The sequence below is a fragment of the Halyomorpha halys genome, unplaced genomic scaffold, assembly GCF_000696795.3.
Source record: "Halyomorpha halys isolate HHAL.00 unplaced genomic scaffold, Hhal_1.1 Scaffold121.1, whole genome shotgun sequence".
Taxonomy (NCBI): Eukaryota; Metazoa; Arthropoda; class Insecta; order Hemiptera; family Pentatomidae; genus Halyomorpha; species Halyomorpha halys.
Window position 1 is genome coordinate 1,099,366 of NW_027107242.1, and position 18,184 is coordinate 1,117,549.

General features: G+C 31.7%; 2 protein-coding genes across 2 annotated transcripts in view; both read right to left on the reverse strand.

Annotated features, from left to right (window-relative positions):
* LOC106678057 (uncharacterized) overlaps positions 1-6,523 on the reverse strand; it is a 21,178-nt gene extending 14,655 nt beyond the window's left edge. The window contains exons 1-4 of the mRNA XM_067045537.1: positions 6,485-6,523; positions 2,566-2,701; positions 2,068-2,321; positions 1,000-1,248 (exon numbers count right to left, since the gene is read on the reverse strand). Of these exons, the coding sequence (XP_066901638.1) occupies positions 1,000-1,248; positions 2,068-2,321; positions 2,566-2,701; positions 6,485-6,508 (663 nt within the window). The 5' untranslated portion in view covers positions 6,509-6,523. The remainder of the gene's footprint in view (positions 1-999; positions 1,249-2,067; positions 2,322-2,565; positions 2,702-6,484) is intronic.
* A 1,797-nt stretch (positions 6,524-8,320) lies between these two features.
* Positions 8,321-17,871, reverse strand: LOC106678056 (uncharacterized). Its single transcript, XM_014416349.3, has 8 exons — positions 17,484-17,871; positions 15,987-16,127; positions 15,729-15,865; positions 15,533-15,641; positions 12,375-12,580; positions 11,204-11,321; positions 10,177-10,329; positions 8,321-8,475 (listed from the first exon to the last, which is right to left on the reverse strand). Exons 1-8 carry the CDS (start codon positions 17,785-17,787, stop codon positions 8,378-8,380), a joined length of 1,266 nt encoding a protein of 421 aa, XP_014271835.2. The 5' UTR covers positions 17,788-17,871; the 3' UTR covers positions 8,321-8,377.
* Positions 17,872-18,184: the final 313 nt, after the last annotated feature.

Genomic DNA, 18,184 nt, shown 5'->3' on the forward strand with positions numbered 1-18,184 from the left:
GAAACGGTTCAAATGTTTTCAATATATTAATATTCTTATGGACCCGGGATGGGCCACATCTCCCTCTTTAAAAAAATAATAATAATATTATGGAAGCAAAACCTAAAATTAAGATTAAAAAAAAAAACTTTTATAGTAGGGCATAGGTATAGGGCAGATAAAAATTATAGGGTAACTAGGAAAATACAAATTAATTATTATTTTTTTTATGCTTGTTTAATGACCTACCTACAAGATTGGGACGTCATAAACATCCGAGAACATCCTATCTCACCCTAATACTTTCCATAACGTTAATATAAACTTAGGCGTTGAAAGAGCAGGGGGAGCTGGGGCTCGATGCTCGATTTTCTAGATTCATTTACAATCATTTATTGTGATTATTGGTAATTAAAATTTTAAAAGTAATGATTGAATTTTATGAAGTAGAAGTAAAATTAGTGGATCATTTGTTGGAATGATGCGGTATTACATATCTTTCGTGTTACCAAAGTTTTAGAATGGACTATATATGTATGCGCATGTATTCTGCCTACGCCCATGAATATAAACACGATTTTGTTATTCTTTGTTGTTGTATTATACAAATAAACACTCTTTATATTAGATTTTTCGTACCAAATACGAATTGTTGTACCGGAAATTAAATTTTTTTTTTTTATCACACAAATTACAAGACTCAATTTATACTTGTGGCGTATGGTGTTATAGATTACACAAAATGGAACTATCCCGGCCTCCATAAATAGATTAGAACCTGAGATATAAAATGATACGTTTGAGGTGTTATTCTTTGATATTATTGCTTATTCCTTCTTAAATGTGTTATATAAATTGAATCGATTTTAAGCAATGGATAGATTGAAAAGACCATAGATTAATTTTAATAGAAGTGAGTTGTTTGATGCGGGCAACCCATCATTTTTTTTCAGTAGTTAACTATATAGGATAACGAGTATTTTAAAAGTGATTAGCATGAAAGCATGTTCTGGTATTGACCATGGTTATTTTACTGAGTAAAACTCTTGTCGCTGCTCGTAGTTCGTAGAGTGTCGCACACCATTGGACGAGTGTGATGGTTGATGAACAGGCGGTGATGATGAAAGGGAGCATGGTGAAAAAGGTGAGGTCGGTGAGAGCGTAGACCTGGAAGGAAACGAAGGCTAATGCAACTGGCAACAGGAGCACTGCGATGATCTTTATTGGGAGTGATAGGGTCATCTCAAGTTCTGAATCCATGTAATTGTCCTATCAACAAAGAAAAAATAAAGTTCTCTGTACTTACCAACAAGAATACGTTTATTTATCAGGTAATGTTAATGCATTAAGGGATACTAGGATAGTTGATAGATCTTGGTATAACCATAGATCAGCGCACTAACGCCTCCATAGAGGATTTCAGAAAGCTAAATATTTACTAACCTTATGCTATACAGCTTTATATACAAGGTGCTCTATATACTATCGTTCGGGATGCCAAGATAATCGCTAAAGACAATTGTTCAAAAATAATTTAAATATGGAATCTTATTCCTCATTGGCTATTAGTTAGTGGCTAAATCACACACGGACGTTTGTCATATTTGACAATTTCGGAATCGTTAAAACCTCGATATATAGCAAAGGACTTCATAAATATATAAAAGCAATCTTTGTATCATTTGTACATTCTATACAATGTTTCAATATGCAGCCGAAATAACCTAGATAACCTATTTATCTTTATGCATATAAACATTTTGATTATTATTAAATGGACAACAGACCATAGAGGCCTAAGTCCTCACGCGGTGTATTTCCCAATTCATCGCGCGTTTTTTGTAGGGTGGATTCGTCACTCCCAAGCCTCTTTTTTTGTGAGTGCCACCCATTGGCTAACGGGCCTCACAAATGCCCGGGGGGAGGTTGTAAGTGAATTTTGGATTATTTTATGCTTGAAAAAAGCCCGGGTGGGACCGGGATTCGATCTGACAGCCTCTGAGTTGGTAGACTGGCGCGTTACAACGCCGCTACCGCTGTCCCCCAAAAAACATCTATAGGATAATAATCTACATGGAAAATACTCACCTGAAAGTCTTTCCAATTGTTGACGAATTGTACGTACTTATGAACATCTATCCATTCCGTTATAGGGCTAGCTATATTCAGAAGAAGAATAAGTTCCAGCGACACCCAAAATAGAGCCATGTCATAGCTGGGAGCGTTGAAGATTTTTTCTTTAATAATAACTGACATTGTGTGAATCGTCCAAGCAGACTGAACTGTGAAGAACACGATGGTATAAAGCACAGGAAATGAAATAATCTTGAAGGGATCGAATCCTGAAACAGAAGCAAGTGTGAAAAAAAAATGTAAAAATGTATTGACTATTTTTTAAAATAAATTCCAATATACCTTTGAAATTGTTAATATACTACTTTGATAGATGTAGTATTTTCGCTATAACACGATATTTTACTAACTAGTTATGGAATATAAATATATAGTATAATAGAGAGTATAATAGATAGTATAGTATAGTAGAGTATAAATACTTAGTAAAACTATCAATAGCTTCTATCTTACCATGCTTATTGAAGGAATATGGTAACTTTCCAAGAGCCCTTTGAAGGATAATTAATGGCTTGATTTCCAGAAAATATTTGTTTACTGATACTTTAGTGTAAGGTTTGATGCTGAAAACGGATGTTGTTACCCATGCCTGGAACATAATAAACTATAATAAAATATTTTTTCGTCTCAAAGTAAAATATTGAGTTATTATCCTAGTTAACAAAAAACATTAAGGGCTAATCGTTTAACTTTAGTAGACCAACTTATAGAGCAGTTCCCTCCTAACCTCAGCAAAAGAGAGATTAAATATGGAATAACTGAATTACTTAAAAGGTGGCGTGTGGTTAATTCATCCTATTGTAAATATAATTATGGATACCAGATATTCAGGAAATCAGTCAGTAATATTTTATTATCGAGGCCTTAACCTTTTTTTTTTTATTTATTAAAGTGTTTCGACCACTAGGGCTCACACTGGAATTACAAATTTAGTAGATTACAATTTACATGTTCACAAAGTTACAATTACAAAGTGAGAAAGTTATAAATTTACATTTACAATTACAATTACAAATTTACATTTACAATTACGTATGTACAATTACAATTTACATTTTACAAAGTTACAATTAGAATTTACGTAGTGAGTAAATTACTATATTAAATTATGCACCCATTTATTCATGCAGGAATTTGAGTTAAGACTATGTGTGATCATAGATATGATTTTTTTTTAAAAAGTGAAAAAGTTTTTGTTGTCTCAACTTCTTCTCTCAACATCTCCTGTAAATCTGAAGAGAATCGGTGTGAATCGTGAGCAATACATTCAGTGAGAATGTACCTAACGGTGAGATCGTTTTCGCAGTAGCGACACATCGGTGCATTTGCTTTTTTCAATACGGGGGAAGACGGGTTAATCCAACATCTTCTCTCTGAAGCAGATTCAAGTTTCTGGTTGGTCGTTTCACTGTCTGTTGGACCATACTTAACTTGTTGTCTCTCGTGGTGAACCGTTTGTCTTGCCACTCTTGCCATTCAATTTCTTTGATCCAAGAAATATCATCTTCCCATGTTGATGATGTTACAACTAGACCTGTCTTTATAGCTAGTCTGCCTTTTCATTCCCAGTGATCCCACAATGATCTGGCAACCACAAAAACAAAACCCTACAAACCATGTTCAAAGTTTTCAAATGCTGCTTCAACTCTATTATTAATGGGTGTGTTGGCGAAAAAAAACAAAAAAATCTTTAACCTTATAGAGCTTCTTTGATAAAAAAAAATACTGACTGATTCACCAACCATATTTTGTCAATGATATTTACATATGCAACTGTATACCTTCGTATGTATAATTCAAGCTACAAACAATTGTAATCAGAATACAATTGTATATATAAATATATACAAGACCGTATGCCACCGATGTCAACATAATTATCATTGTTGTCTTCATGAAAGCTTTAATAATCCTTTATGAAATTTTTGAAGTAGGGCAATAAAAGTTGGCTATTTTAATTATTTTTATAACTTTATTTTAATCTGAATTTACACGAAACCTTGTTTTATATTTGATCACAAAGTTGTCTCAGAAACGACGAAATATTATTTAATGTAACACTGAAATTTCTCAAAGTCACCATTATAAAATTTTTAATTATTCAATTTACGAATATAAGATCTTAACACATTAATTAAATAGAACATTTCCAGATTATAAATACGCAATTCCATCTTTCCTTTAGGTGTTCTTTTATGAACAATTCCTCGTTTTTATTATTTTATTTTGAAATTTATTGCTTTTTTTAATAATATTATTTCAATAAAGTCGTACATAATGGATCATCTTTTCTCTTTCTTTTATTTATTTTTTTTATGGAGCTCTTTCGCATCTTTTTTATTATAGGATTGAACCGATCCAATCCACATAATGCCAATCACCATATAATTGGTGCATATTTGTGGTCCATATTTCCGATAAATTATTCAAAGTGAATAATTACATTAAAAAATATATATATTAAAATTACTAATCGCTATCGCCTGTGATTTTAGTTACTTTTAGAAACTTTTTTTTTAATCATGCCAGTATAGAAATTGTAAAACAAACCTCCATTTTGACATCTTTCTTTGAAATGTTAGTAAAATGCCTCGATTGCCTATATAAGTATGTCATGACGTGTGTGAGTGAAGTTTAAAAATAATTTGACCAATATTGAGGTAATTTTATTTAATTTGGCAAAGGTCGTTGCGTTTACATGAGTTGATATTGCTGATAAATATCAAGCTATCAATTAAAGTACAATTACTTGATATGCCATCACGTAAAGTGGCTCAATAAATTTATAGATATCGTACTATCTAGTAACAGTCCCGTCCGATATTTTTACATTTGAATTATCACTGACGATCATGTTGGCTTTGAACTTCAAGAGTTCAATACCAGGCGATGTTACACGATAAATTTCGAAATTAAGTTCATATACCACATATAGTAAATTTGTTTGTTGTATGTATTTTGATACAGATGTAAATAAAAATAAATAAATTCTTTAAAAAAGTTCATAAACTACTGAAAAAAACGTAGTATGTGGTGTCAAAAGAAAAAACTTTCACAAATTCACTAATTCGGAAGATAAGAATTAAGACCTTTACATTTAAACAGGTTTCAAACAATACTCATCTAATAGGTAGGTACGTAATTTTTTTTTTTTATTATTATTTCACTATACGTTTTTATTCTTATTGGTTCTTGCTAATATTTAACGTTGCAAGAGGTAACAAAAATGTTTTTAAACAAATGAAATTACTTTATTTTAGACCTTTATAATCTATTAAGGACAGATTCATTTCCAGTTTCAGTTAGATTAAGTCAGAAAAAAATTGTTTTCTGATAAAAAATCGTTATGATAAATATTGTGGTTTGAATCTTTTTAGGTGATGTAAGACCTTCAATTATTTGTATTTTTGAAAAAAATGGTACATAAACAGAAAGCTAAAATTTTTTCAAGATCAAACTATTTTTGCTTTTTCATTGCCTCGGTTTACAGCTAACTTTGTAATTATGGAGTGAAAAAATATATGTTTTTATTTGATTCCTATAATTTAACTAACAATTAATTTTTTTTTCTTCACTAGCAGTAATTTAAAAATTATATTTATTTCAATTTTTTAAAAAAAAAACATTACTTAGTCCATTACAATAAGGTTATAAAGATAAATTAAATAAGTTTATTATGAATAGGAAGATATTAAACCTTAAATTGATTGGAGAAGATAGTCGGGGGGTAAGTTTTAAACCTTAAATATGTGTTTAGATGTAATAGAGCACTGTGTCCATTTATTATGATAAATTAATTTATTGTGAATTATAGTTAGTAAAAAATCTGACTTTGAAATATTTTGGATTATATTGCTTCTTCCAACTGTCTAATAGAGCTTTGACGTTCATTATTAACAACAAAATGAATTTCGTAAAAGTTTCATCAGTATAAAATTGAATTTTGAGAGAAAAAAACACAAAATACACTTCGATCTTGAGATTCTGATATTATGTGATCTTTTTTTTTTTTCTTGTCCTGACAATACCTGAAGCGGCGAAACGTTGAGAGGTGAGTTTTTTCCCGACAATTTAGAGACTTTTTAGACCAGAAGATTTTTTATCAAGTGTCTTCCAATTTTGTCCTTTAAATTAATTTATGATCACAGCAGGTGAAGCCGTTTTATGATATTTAAATTTAAAATAGAATATCAAGTCCTGAGTTTTATGCTATCAGGTTATAAAGGAAATAAGTTTTCTAATCATTAAATTTGCCCATTTATACAAAAACTAATTTCATTTTATCAATGATTTTAAATTATGTCATAACAAGCAATAATCTGTAGTAAGACTTATCAGTAAAAATTTATTTGATAATAGTTGATATCTTTACCTCGCTAAGTGTTCTGTTCCTCATCCTACGAAGGAGGTTGCCACCTTACTGACCATAACATCATGTATACTATATCGATCTGTTACAACGGTCTTGGCATTTCACTAATCACTAAAGCAGTCATACTCTATAAGATAAACAAATGCAACGTTAACCGTTCACTGGAAGTTACATAAATGCATCTATATATAAAAATTAAAATCAATAAATGATTGTATCTCTTATGACATTGTTATATCGCATCATAATCTTATACAATTACCATTCCAGTTAATATTTTATATTTAATAATTTAAATATTTTTATTATAAACTTGTTTGCATGTTATTGTTAAAAAAAAAAAAAAAAAAAAGTGCCCATTGAACAAGCCCTTACGCTGCAACCTGTTGAATAGTATGATCATTGATTTTAATTTCACCCTTTTCATATAATTTTTATTTTAATGAAAGCATTTGAGCTATTCCAATATGTTTAGAGGATTTCATTTTAATATTAGACTGAATATTTTCGTTTAAAGAGGAGTGACAGAGACAAGAGTGAAGTGAGTAAATTTCCGAAATTTCTTATCCGAAGTAAAATCATGAATTAATTATAATTAAATGATGAAAAAAATTATTGAAAGAGATCAAATGCCATTCAGTGAGGGAGTAATTGGTGGAGATGGCGGTTGAGCAAAAAAAAAAAAATAAAAGAACGCTTCAGTGCTTTGTTCAGACTACTTAAGAGGATGACCAACCTGAACAAAAAAAACGATCACATGGTCTCGAAAAAACGCCGCTTGTTAGTGCTATTGAGGAAGTAGTGAGAATGCAATTAGATACTCTGTAACATTTATAAAGAAACCTGCCAACTCATATATAGTATTAACTATAACATCGTTTTATACCTTGCTGTATTATAAGTATTAACAGGTACAGTCAAAACCACTATATTTGACCGAATTATTAGTTTCTGGTACTGATTCTACGCAGAATTAAAGGCTTTTTAATGAAATATCACTCCGTTATAGGTGAAAAAGGAGGTCTTAAAATGTCGAGGTTTTATAGCAGTCAGTGTTGTTTTATATGGGTGCCGCAATACAGGAACCCCATAGAGCAGAGTTGGTAAAATTATAGCCTTATACCTTTGCAGCTTTAGCCGAAGGGAGAGCTACGGCGGCTTGATCAAGTGGTAAAACCTGTGGGTCTTCCTGCAGGCTAGCTAAAGTTTACCCTGGAAGTAAGGTGCCTTTCCAGTGTGACACTCGGGTAGAGGATGGTGGGGATCCACTGGTTTACTTTGAAATGGCCTACTGTGAAGTTGGTAGGCAGAGATTCATTTTTCTGAAACATCACGTTGGCATCAGATTTACTGGGAAACCGATCAACTTGAGCTCTCGGTGATGGAGGCTGTGGTGTCTTCTAGCAGGGTGGGAACCATTTAGAACTGATGTTGGAGGTGTAGTTGCCGATAATGTCCACTTAGGAAGCTACCCTGCCTCTATATGTAGCTGTAGAGATATTTCACAGCCTTACATGCCTTATCGTCATTGGCCGCCTCCCTCCTTGAAGAGGGGACTTGAGCGAGTAGATCAGTTTATGGCACACTGTTCTTATTTAAAGGAAAAAACACATTTTTTTGTTGCTAATATTCAATTATCCACATAATTGAACCAAACTTTAATTAAAAATCACTATATATTCAATAAAACTGATTTATTTTCCTTATCAGTATTCTTAATACATAGCAATACGACGTATAAGGGATTAAAACCAATTTTAAAATTGTTTTTCCTTTTTTATTTTATTTCTTTATGGTGCAGAAATAGATGGTAAGGTTTAATAAACAAAGGCAATCATTGAACATAATGCTTTATTAATAAATACAAATAAATAAATATTTACAACCAAAGACTCATAAACAAGGTTTTTGTTGGTATTGCAGATGAAATCCTCTTCCTGTGTTAGTAGAACTGGATACGAATGACATGATGAAAGGCCCATTGCTTTTGTCTAAAAAAAACACACACACAAAATAATGAAGTATTTCTTATGGCATTAGTCATATTAAATATTTTTCTATTGGTGAGAATTAGGAAATGTAATTTCATGATAGCGTTAAATGTACATCATTTATTATAAGAAAATGAATATTAATTTTTAGGTTTGAATTCTAATCGTTCCGCTGCTCCTTTCAGCGCTTATTGTCACTTACTGTGACTCAACATTGAGAATGTATAAAAAATATGTGGTTATCTTAAGTAATTCAATATTGCTTCATTTGAACTATTGTTTAATCGAAAAATAAATAAGATTTGATCTGTAGTCAAAATCTTAACCATTGTGATAAGTTTGTTGAAAGTGTTTTGAGGTTTCAGTAATCTGCATGATTTACAATTTTTGTTTTTTACTTTACAGGTAAAAAAAGATGCGTAAAATCACAAAGTTTATATTTTCATAATTTCTAAATAAATGTCTTTTTAGGAGAAATATTGTAAATATAACCATGATCCACATTTCAACATTGTGTTTCAGTGCCAATTGTTACCTAAATAACCTATGCAGTCACCCATTAAATTGTTTTTATGTAAAATTTATATTTGTCTACAATTTAGGAACGACATAGAAACAAAAGAGGTTTGTTGTAAACCAACACCTAATCATTTTATTATTTATATTTGCTAAATATAATTTTTTTAAAGTTTAAGAAAGTGATAGCTTAGAATTAATAGAACTAAAATTAAAAGAACATAAGCATTAAATGCGAAATAAGAACATGATTCTGAAAAATATAAGATTCGTAGGGAATTTTCAAAACTATTTAATAAATTAAAAACAAAATGAAATATAAATATATAAATAAAAAAACAAAACATGCAAAACTTGAGTGATTTATCTGCATAATTTGCATTATTCGTTTTCTTTATTATTATTAGTTTTCAATTTTTTAACGTGATATTATTTTTTCTTCGCCAAGCCAAAAAGACTAGCTCAATATGCGACATCACTTATTAAAAACACTAATTGATAAATTGAAGCAAAGCAGGATTAGAAATGAGCAGCTACTTTAAATATGCAACTATAATTTGTATTAATAAAACAAATTAATAATATATTAACTACAATTTAAACACCATTTGTATCGACGATGTGATCACATATGTTATTATCTACAATGTTATTATTATATTTTGAAACTTCATAATTCGTTTAATAAAAGTTTAATTTACCTGTTTAAAGAATGATAAAATAAAAAAAAAATAAATAAAATATTTATATATCAATCAAAATAAGGCGGTAGTTTGATATATTTTTTTCAACCTGGTTAAGTAAAATGAGGATAAAAGAGTTTTATTTTTTTATCTGTGATGATTTTTTCAGCCATCGAAGCAATCTCTAGTGTTTTTCAAGCTAAAACAACAAATTTGATTTATTCTGAGGTGTGCCATTAATTGTATACTACGAACACGTATTCTATTATTATTTTTCAGTGTGTACTGTGCAATGCTTTGTGCAATTAATTTTAGTTTACTGACATTCATTTTCCGGTGTAATGTTTATTTTTATATAATTTTTAAAACTTTGAAACCTTGTTAATATTTTATGTTGTAAGAGATATTTAAAAAACACGAACAAGATGTGAGTAAATATTTTGATAAAATTTCTTATTGATTAATTCAATAATTAATTATTTCAATATCATTAATTAATTACCAGTAACTGGTGCATTCTGGGTGAAGTCGGCATTGGTAGTTGCATCATTGAACTTCTGACCACACAGCCTTAGACCAGCTATTGCGAGGTAGTCTTCTGGACAATTGAACACTTCCACCCCTGCCTCTCCTTCGGGCACTGTCAGCTCTCCGTCTGTTTATTTCGTTACCAAAAATCAAATAAATAAGGAATAGTTATAGATTAGTTGGTGTAGAAGACCTTCATATTATATTATTTTGAACGTACTGTAAGAAAAAAATATTGCTTCTTTGGAGGGGGAAGGAGAGGGAATACTTCACAAACTTTTATACCATACATAAAACTAACTAAAGTCGGAGGTACTCTTGAGATCACTCAGGTCGCTGAACACCTTGGTAACCAAGTCGGTTCAGGCCATCTCTGCATCCGTTGTTCCTTTATGAGTACGCAGAGGTGAGAGGTTGTTTTTAGAGGTGAGAGTAGTATAGTGAGTAGTATAGATCTCTGCGTTTGAAGTCTGGATGCTGATTATTCAACCTCTGCAAAACCACTGCTTTATAAATGGTTTTAGTTTCCTTTAGTCGAGATATGATGGTGATTTGGAATAATTTAGATCCCTCCTTCGCAAGTTTATCAACCAGTTCATTTCCTGTTATTCCACAGTCCCCATGGACCCACTGCAGCGTGACTTGTTCGTAGAGTTTGGTGAGACGTTCCAACTCAGTAGCAAGTAGCTTCAGGCCTGTTTTCAATTCAAACTTTAGGCTCATAAGAACCGAAGCTGCGTCTGTCAGAGGAATGATTTTTTTGATTTCCGAGGCCCCTTGCAATATTATATCTATTATTTTATTTGTTTAATTACTAGCAGCATCAAAACTAACAGTTTTAAGAATTATTATCCATCTTTCTTTTACCAAAGACCCCAAATGTGTGTAATAGCAATTATCTTGACATTTTTTTCAAATGAAAAACAATGTCTCTCACAAAACTATACAAGATTCAAGTTACACAGCATAAATTATAGATTTTGCAGGTTTAACGTTATTACCTAGGTCAACATTGTTGATATCGAATGTGTACTCCTCGCCTGTAGGCCTGGTGTTACTGTATTCGACTGTACACATTCCTGGATTTTTCTTTATGCACATTGCGTAATTCAAATTGTTCTGTAAAATAGAAACATACAAATCATAAAGTAAATAGTAAATAATTTTATTATCCGTACAAAAAAAAATATTCAACTCAAGTTTGTTTTTATTACTTAAGCATTAAAACTATTATGTAGCACATAGGAAGGAAGAATTAGTATACTGAAAAGAAAAAAATCTTTATATGGAACCATTTGTAAGCGATGGAATTGGAGCGTCAACTTCCTCACTCAACTGCCTCATAACTACAGTGGCACCGATTCTAATCCGGCCTCGGGGATTTACTTTTATATCTGTGGCAGTCCTACGAAATGAAAATTTGACCTCATCAAGGTTACCTCTAGATAATTCATCCTCCTTCCATGTATGTCTGAAATGAACAGGAAGGGGGTCATCTAAAAAAGTTTCGGGATTGAGACGGATATCTATAGAGAATGCAGGACAGGACCCAATACACTGCCATGTGAATTACCAGCCTCAACAGAAAATTATGTACATTTGCGGGCGCGAAAGGAACGGTATGAGACGTATTGGTATTGGTATTTGGTGGGGGGAACAATCCGGCAATTGGGCCTGGTGGTCCTTTTTGCCAAACCCTCGCGTCTAACTCTAATGTTGCCACGACTAACCAAGGTGGGAATGTCAAGATTCATTCTTCGGGACCACCGACAAACAAATACTAACAGTCTCAGGTGGGAATCGAACCCACAACGTTCCTAACCGAGCGCCCTGGGACCTACACTCCAACCCGCCCTACACCTGTGACGTCCTTGTATGAGACTTAGGATCGAAGGAAATACGTATAAAAACTGGGGTGAAGGATTTTTATCTTGAAGAGCGATTCGGTGTGCCATAAACAGTCAAAAGCGTGAGCAATGTTCAGAAATGCACTCTAACAGTACGAAAAACAAATATTTTTATGACTTATTACATAAATTACTTTATCGTTACAGAATTCAATTCCATAATAATACTCCGTTAAAATAAAGGCATTTTGTATTTTAATTACAATACTCCATCATATATTTTACATTCTACTACATCTTATATAAAGTTCTACTATATACTGACCAAGTAAGCGGATTCTGTAGACTGATCCTGGTAGTTGAAGGACTTGATCTCACCGAATGGGTCGGTGTAGTACTGCAGGCAACCCTTTGGGGCCAGCAGAGGGTCTCCGTCACAGAGCTGGGTCACCTTCATTTTGAAGTTTCTCTTCGAAGGGGAAATAACCGAAAGCATAATAGGACCTTCCACCTCGTCGATATCCAAGTTCACTGTAAGCATTCAAATAGACAACTGAAGACAAGATAGTGTTAGGTTATAATAAGCATATAAATCTGAGAAAAATTTACCTTAATGATTTTTTCTAATCCTATTTTAGACTAGAAAACTCAATTTTTAAACTTTGAAAGCAATCACAACTTTAGGTTTAGAAGTATTAAACTTAGGTGCTTTATTAAAAGGAGTATTAAAACAAATCCTTCTTGTTTAAAACTTTACCTAGCATTTTCATGTCTTTTATTGCAGTAAATATTATTTTTTTTTAATTTACCAGTGTCACTTAAGTATTTCCTGAGTCAACTCCAGAGTAAATTTTACTTTATTCTTATCAGTATTTTTTTCTATATTGTTGTTTTTAATTAGTTTAATTTTTATATTATTTAATTTGTAATTTTAATTTGACGAGGTTCAAATGAGGTTGGATATTTATAACTGAAGTTATTATTTATAGTTCTTTTTAATGCGTGTCAATTATTTATTATCATTATAATAGCAAATACAAGGAAGCTTCTTATTCATGTAAAATGGTAGAAAAATATATTGACATTAAAATTGATTAATTATTAAATTCTACACAATACTTTCACGTAAGTATGCACAAATGTATTTTTCTGGACGTACATATATTTCCAAATACATCCTGTTTGGCCCAACGTTAAGAATTAATTTAAAAAGGACCTAGTATCAGTTTTCTCCAATACCATCGATTACTTTCGCAAGTATTATTACAGAACACAATTAAAATTAATAATATTTTGGTTTAGTGCTTATTTTTTTTCTAAGAACCTAATTTGTTAGGAATAGGTGATATTAGCTATGGAACGTTGATATTTGCTAGTTCATGAGACGGCAAACATAAAATTATAAAAAAAAAAAACACTTTTCACACTCATAAATACCACTGCACTTCACATCACTTTAAACCTTTTCTCTGTTAATTTAAATCCTTTCTTTTTTTCTGGTTTTCGCCTGGGTCCCTGGACATTCCGGAATAGCGGGTAATGAACTAGTTGATAGGGCAGCAAAGGTGGCGATTTCTGAAGGAATTCCAAACCGCGGAGGGCCTGTCGATGACTTCATAACTCTCATTAAGCAGAGGATTAAATTAGAATGGAGACAAACGTAGGAAAATGTTTCTGATAACAAATTAAGGTAAATCAGAAGTGACGACTCCCCTTGTATATCATCAACTAGACATGTGCGCAAAGAGTAGATTTTGTACGCGCCTGGCCCACGGTTATCTCATGGCCCGCGATTCTCCACCTTTTATGCCTGACTTGCGGAACAGGACTTGCTGTTAAGGACATTTTAACTGAAATCCGAGCATATAAATCCCTCAAATCTCTATATGATATGCCATTGGAACTCCATTCCATCTTTCAGGATAACAAACAAACCGTGGATAAACTTTTTGAGTTTCTCCATCATTCCAAGCTCTACCATAGTATTTAATCAAATTTTACCACAGGTTCCAACGTTGCAATAGTTTCACATTTCAATATAATAGTAGCTATGAATCCGGACCCTTGCTCCCGTACAAGGGAACAGCCCAAAAGTCTTAAGTTACAAGTATAGCCTTTGGTATTTGTGAAATTAAGGCAATAATGATCCATACGTGCTTGGTGCCTTAAATAATTAAATAAAAAAAAAATCTTTTCTCACGTTGAGTTTGACCCTCCGAAAGCCTATTGCCTTAGATTATAGGAAACTGATACCATATGTCATTATATGGAAGCATGTTATATACGAACTAAACTATTCAAAAATTAATGTCTGCTATTGTTTGTTTGTTGGTTTGGTTGTTTAGTGGCGCCAAACTTCATTGGTCATCAACGCCATTTATATTTTATTTAATTTTGCTTATATTCGTTAAATTTTATTTATTTTTTTATTTAATTATTTTATTTATTTATTTTTATTTTTTATTTATTTTTTTTTTCTTCCGATCAAGTTATATTTTGGTCAGTAAATTTTGTAATTTCAAAAACCGAAACACCAATTCTATTGCCTTATCATCGTCTCCAATGGTTTTTGAGATATCTTGGCTTAGTCCCAAGCTATTGAGGTGTGGTGTAAAATATGGGTGTTGTTATTATATATATATGTATTCGTCTATTTTATTTAAATTATTTTACAAGTTTATCAAAAATTTGTTAGAATTTAAAATGAGAAGAACGTGAAAACTCAAGATTTATTTTCACTTTTCACACAAGCAGTAAGATAAGATTCCTGTTCATAAACTTAAAAATAACTCACTAAATTTTCAGAATTGAAATTCTTCGATGAAAAGTAGAAGTTAAAAAAAATAGGGTAATTCATGTTAGTAGAGAGTGTCCACGGGTTGGTAACTGGTATGATTAGTTCTAATACTATGTGGACGGCTTGCATAAGCAAACAATAAACAGAACCATGTACTTTCGCGTATTCTGTAATTATGTCTTTTGTTCCAGGAATCATAGCTACTATTAACGTCATTAGACATGTAATGTTATATGCAATCTCGGTAATAGTTCGCTTTTGAATAGAATTGTTTACGTATAAATTTCCTCTGTTGGATAAACTTTATTTCCAGTAAGCATCAACATGATGAATCCTAATATTAACAATAAGTTATAAGGGACTATTATTTATTTTTAATTTGTTAACCTTATTGTGTTTATACGACAAAAATAATAGTTTGTGATTGAGGGTAGGTATTTCTTCGAGGTCCATTGGAATATTTGTACATCACCTATACAATTTTAAAATATATACACATTTAAAAAAAATATTCATGGCTAAAAAAGATAAAAATTTTTATTCCCATTTATTTGCCAATAATTTATGTTAATATTAAGAGGAATTAATCAGTAAGCAACTGTTAATTCTTTTAATGTAGTTGGGATTTTTTATCAATAAACAAATATGCATATGTAGAACAAATTTTATTAACAATATTTACTCACTGTGTTGACCTGAATTGCTTCCACAGAGTATAGGTACTATGTCGTTGGAGTTCTGGCCTGATATCAGTAGTCGGTCAATCATACAAGTTCCATCTAAGGGACCCTCCAACTGCAATTTGTTTCGTATGTATGCAACATTTTTATGGTCTTAAATTGAATTATTTATAGATTTTAAAAATATAATTTATATAATTACATCTAAAGAGAAGAAATCTAATCGAATTTGCCTGGCGCACTCCATCTTCTGAATTCCCAATGTGCAGGCGCCTTGCGAGCTCTGTCCTACAAACAGACTCACCGCCTTTTTGACAGTTTCTCCACACTGCGCTTCCACTTTGTCCATTATTATAAAATTAAAGTTCCAATTAGATAACGAATAGATATAAAAATAAGGATAAATAATTATTTCCAAGTTTTCCAGATTATTAATCTGTGTTTTGTCATAAGAACTTACACATACAGCAGACCCCAAAACCTCTAGCGCACGGTCCTTGCGGTATCCCACCTAGCTCGTTACACTCGTACTCATGATAACAGACTCCGCCTTCTCCACAGTCGTCGTTGTCGAATTTGACGATGGTAAAGAGATTAAGGACTGAAAAGATGGGAACAGTGGTACATCAATTTGGATTGTAAATCGCAAACAGACCCAAATTACTAATAGAAACCCAATTGATACTGTTGTTTTTGTACCATTAGCAATTCATTATTGAATAATTATTTATTTAATTATTAAATAAATTATTACAAAGGATAAATATTGATTCAGGTAACATGAAGCAATAAGAGTACACATTTTCATTAGTTTAGTAAAATAGTAGACTTTACCTTGCGTGATGCTGATTTTTGTTGTTAGTGATAAATAGTTAAGGATAAATACTAGTTTTCAACCTCTATAGACCTCCTGAACATTTTTTAATTATCATAAAAATGCAAATACTGGAAGTTTTTGTTCATTTTGACTCTCAAGAACAAATTTTACAGAAAAGTGACTATTAATTATTTCACTGTATTTATTACATAATTAAGCCAAATTTGTTTCTTTATACACAAAAATATCCGATATGCAGTTGATAAACTTGCGAAACATTTACCAGAGAATCTACTTTTTGATTTATTTTTTGCCGTTGTTGGCAGTAGATAACCAATTTTTCATCGTAAGTTACTATACAGGTTTTTAGAATAGATTCTTTTTTCTTTGGACAAAATAATGTTTAAGACACTTATGCTCAAAGTTAATAGGATAAAGATGTATACAATTTTAGAAGAAGTTTATAATCAGAAAAAAAATACACCGTAATTACTATTTACGCGACAGTTTAGGCCATTTTCCATTTCTTAATTTCTTTCTTTACTCAGATTTAGTACGAAATTATGATAAGAAAGGATTGTTTCCGAAATCAGTTGAATAAGTGTATTGCTGGTAATTTTGCATCTTAGATTACGAGATAATTTTCGCTAACATTATTTGACTTACTACTGCTGATCAATTTTATAAATAAACACAGTTCAAAATACTAATTATTACTTATTTTCATTAATTGATAAATAACAACAGCTTTTTTATCAACTTTTGTAGAACTTCAATTTAAATTTTTCTTTATACTGCTTAACAAATATCACCTTGAAATTTCGTTTTACTTTGCTCCATTTTGGTTTTCACAAAAACAAACTTTATATATATTACATTTTTTTCATAACTCTTGTTTTGGTGGATCCCAAATTTTAAATTTGTTTAATAATAAAATAATTTTTTTAATACATGTTTATTATATATTGTTGTTCGTAAAATAAACTACAGGTTTTTTAGCTTTAATCTTTAGCAAGCGTGTTTAAAATCTTTTAGAATTTGTCTCTTTTTGCAAAAAAATTTTTCGGCTTTCTTCATTATATTATCAAAAGAAAAATAAGTTTTATATAAACTAAATAAAAGATAGAAAAACTAACTTACATTTGGGATCCTTGTAGTCCGTAATGTTGTTGTTATCGATCTGCTGGCTCACAGGCTTCTTCTTTCGCCTCCTCTTTATCTTCCTCTTTGTTTCTGTCACTTTGTATTTGTTCTGCGAAGAATCCGATATAAGGACATACCTGTCGTCATCGTCCTGTAAGACATTGGGTAAGAAAATTGTCCTCTCCAGGGTCCCATTCTCCCCCTTGATCCTGAGTACCCTGTGTTCCCTGCCCTGCGGCAGAGCCCAGACATTGAGGACCACCCTGGAGTACAGCAGTAGCACAGCTAGGAGGCACAACATGACTGACTGTGCACCCGGCCCCCTCCTGCTATAAGAGCCTCCCGGTGAATGAGTACTCTCTGCTCCAGTTGTCGTCCGTGCCGCCTGAAGCTGTCCACAGATTATCCTACGGATCTGCTTTCTATACATACGACCTATAGAAAGTAAGTTTATTACACGGCTCTTTACTACGGATGGTACTTATTGATCCTTATTACCCTTAACATTTCTATTCTCGTGAATTTTGTTGAGAGCAGCATTTTGCATTATTTCTCTCGGTATAACTTTCTCTTAAACCAAACTAGCGGATTTCACTATTCCTGGATCCATAGCTATACTTCCTGGAATTAGAGAAATTGCACTACTTAGTTGTTGTAGTTTTTTTTTTGTTTTTTTCCACAACTGTAGCAACTGAACT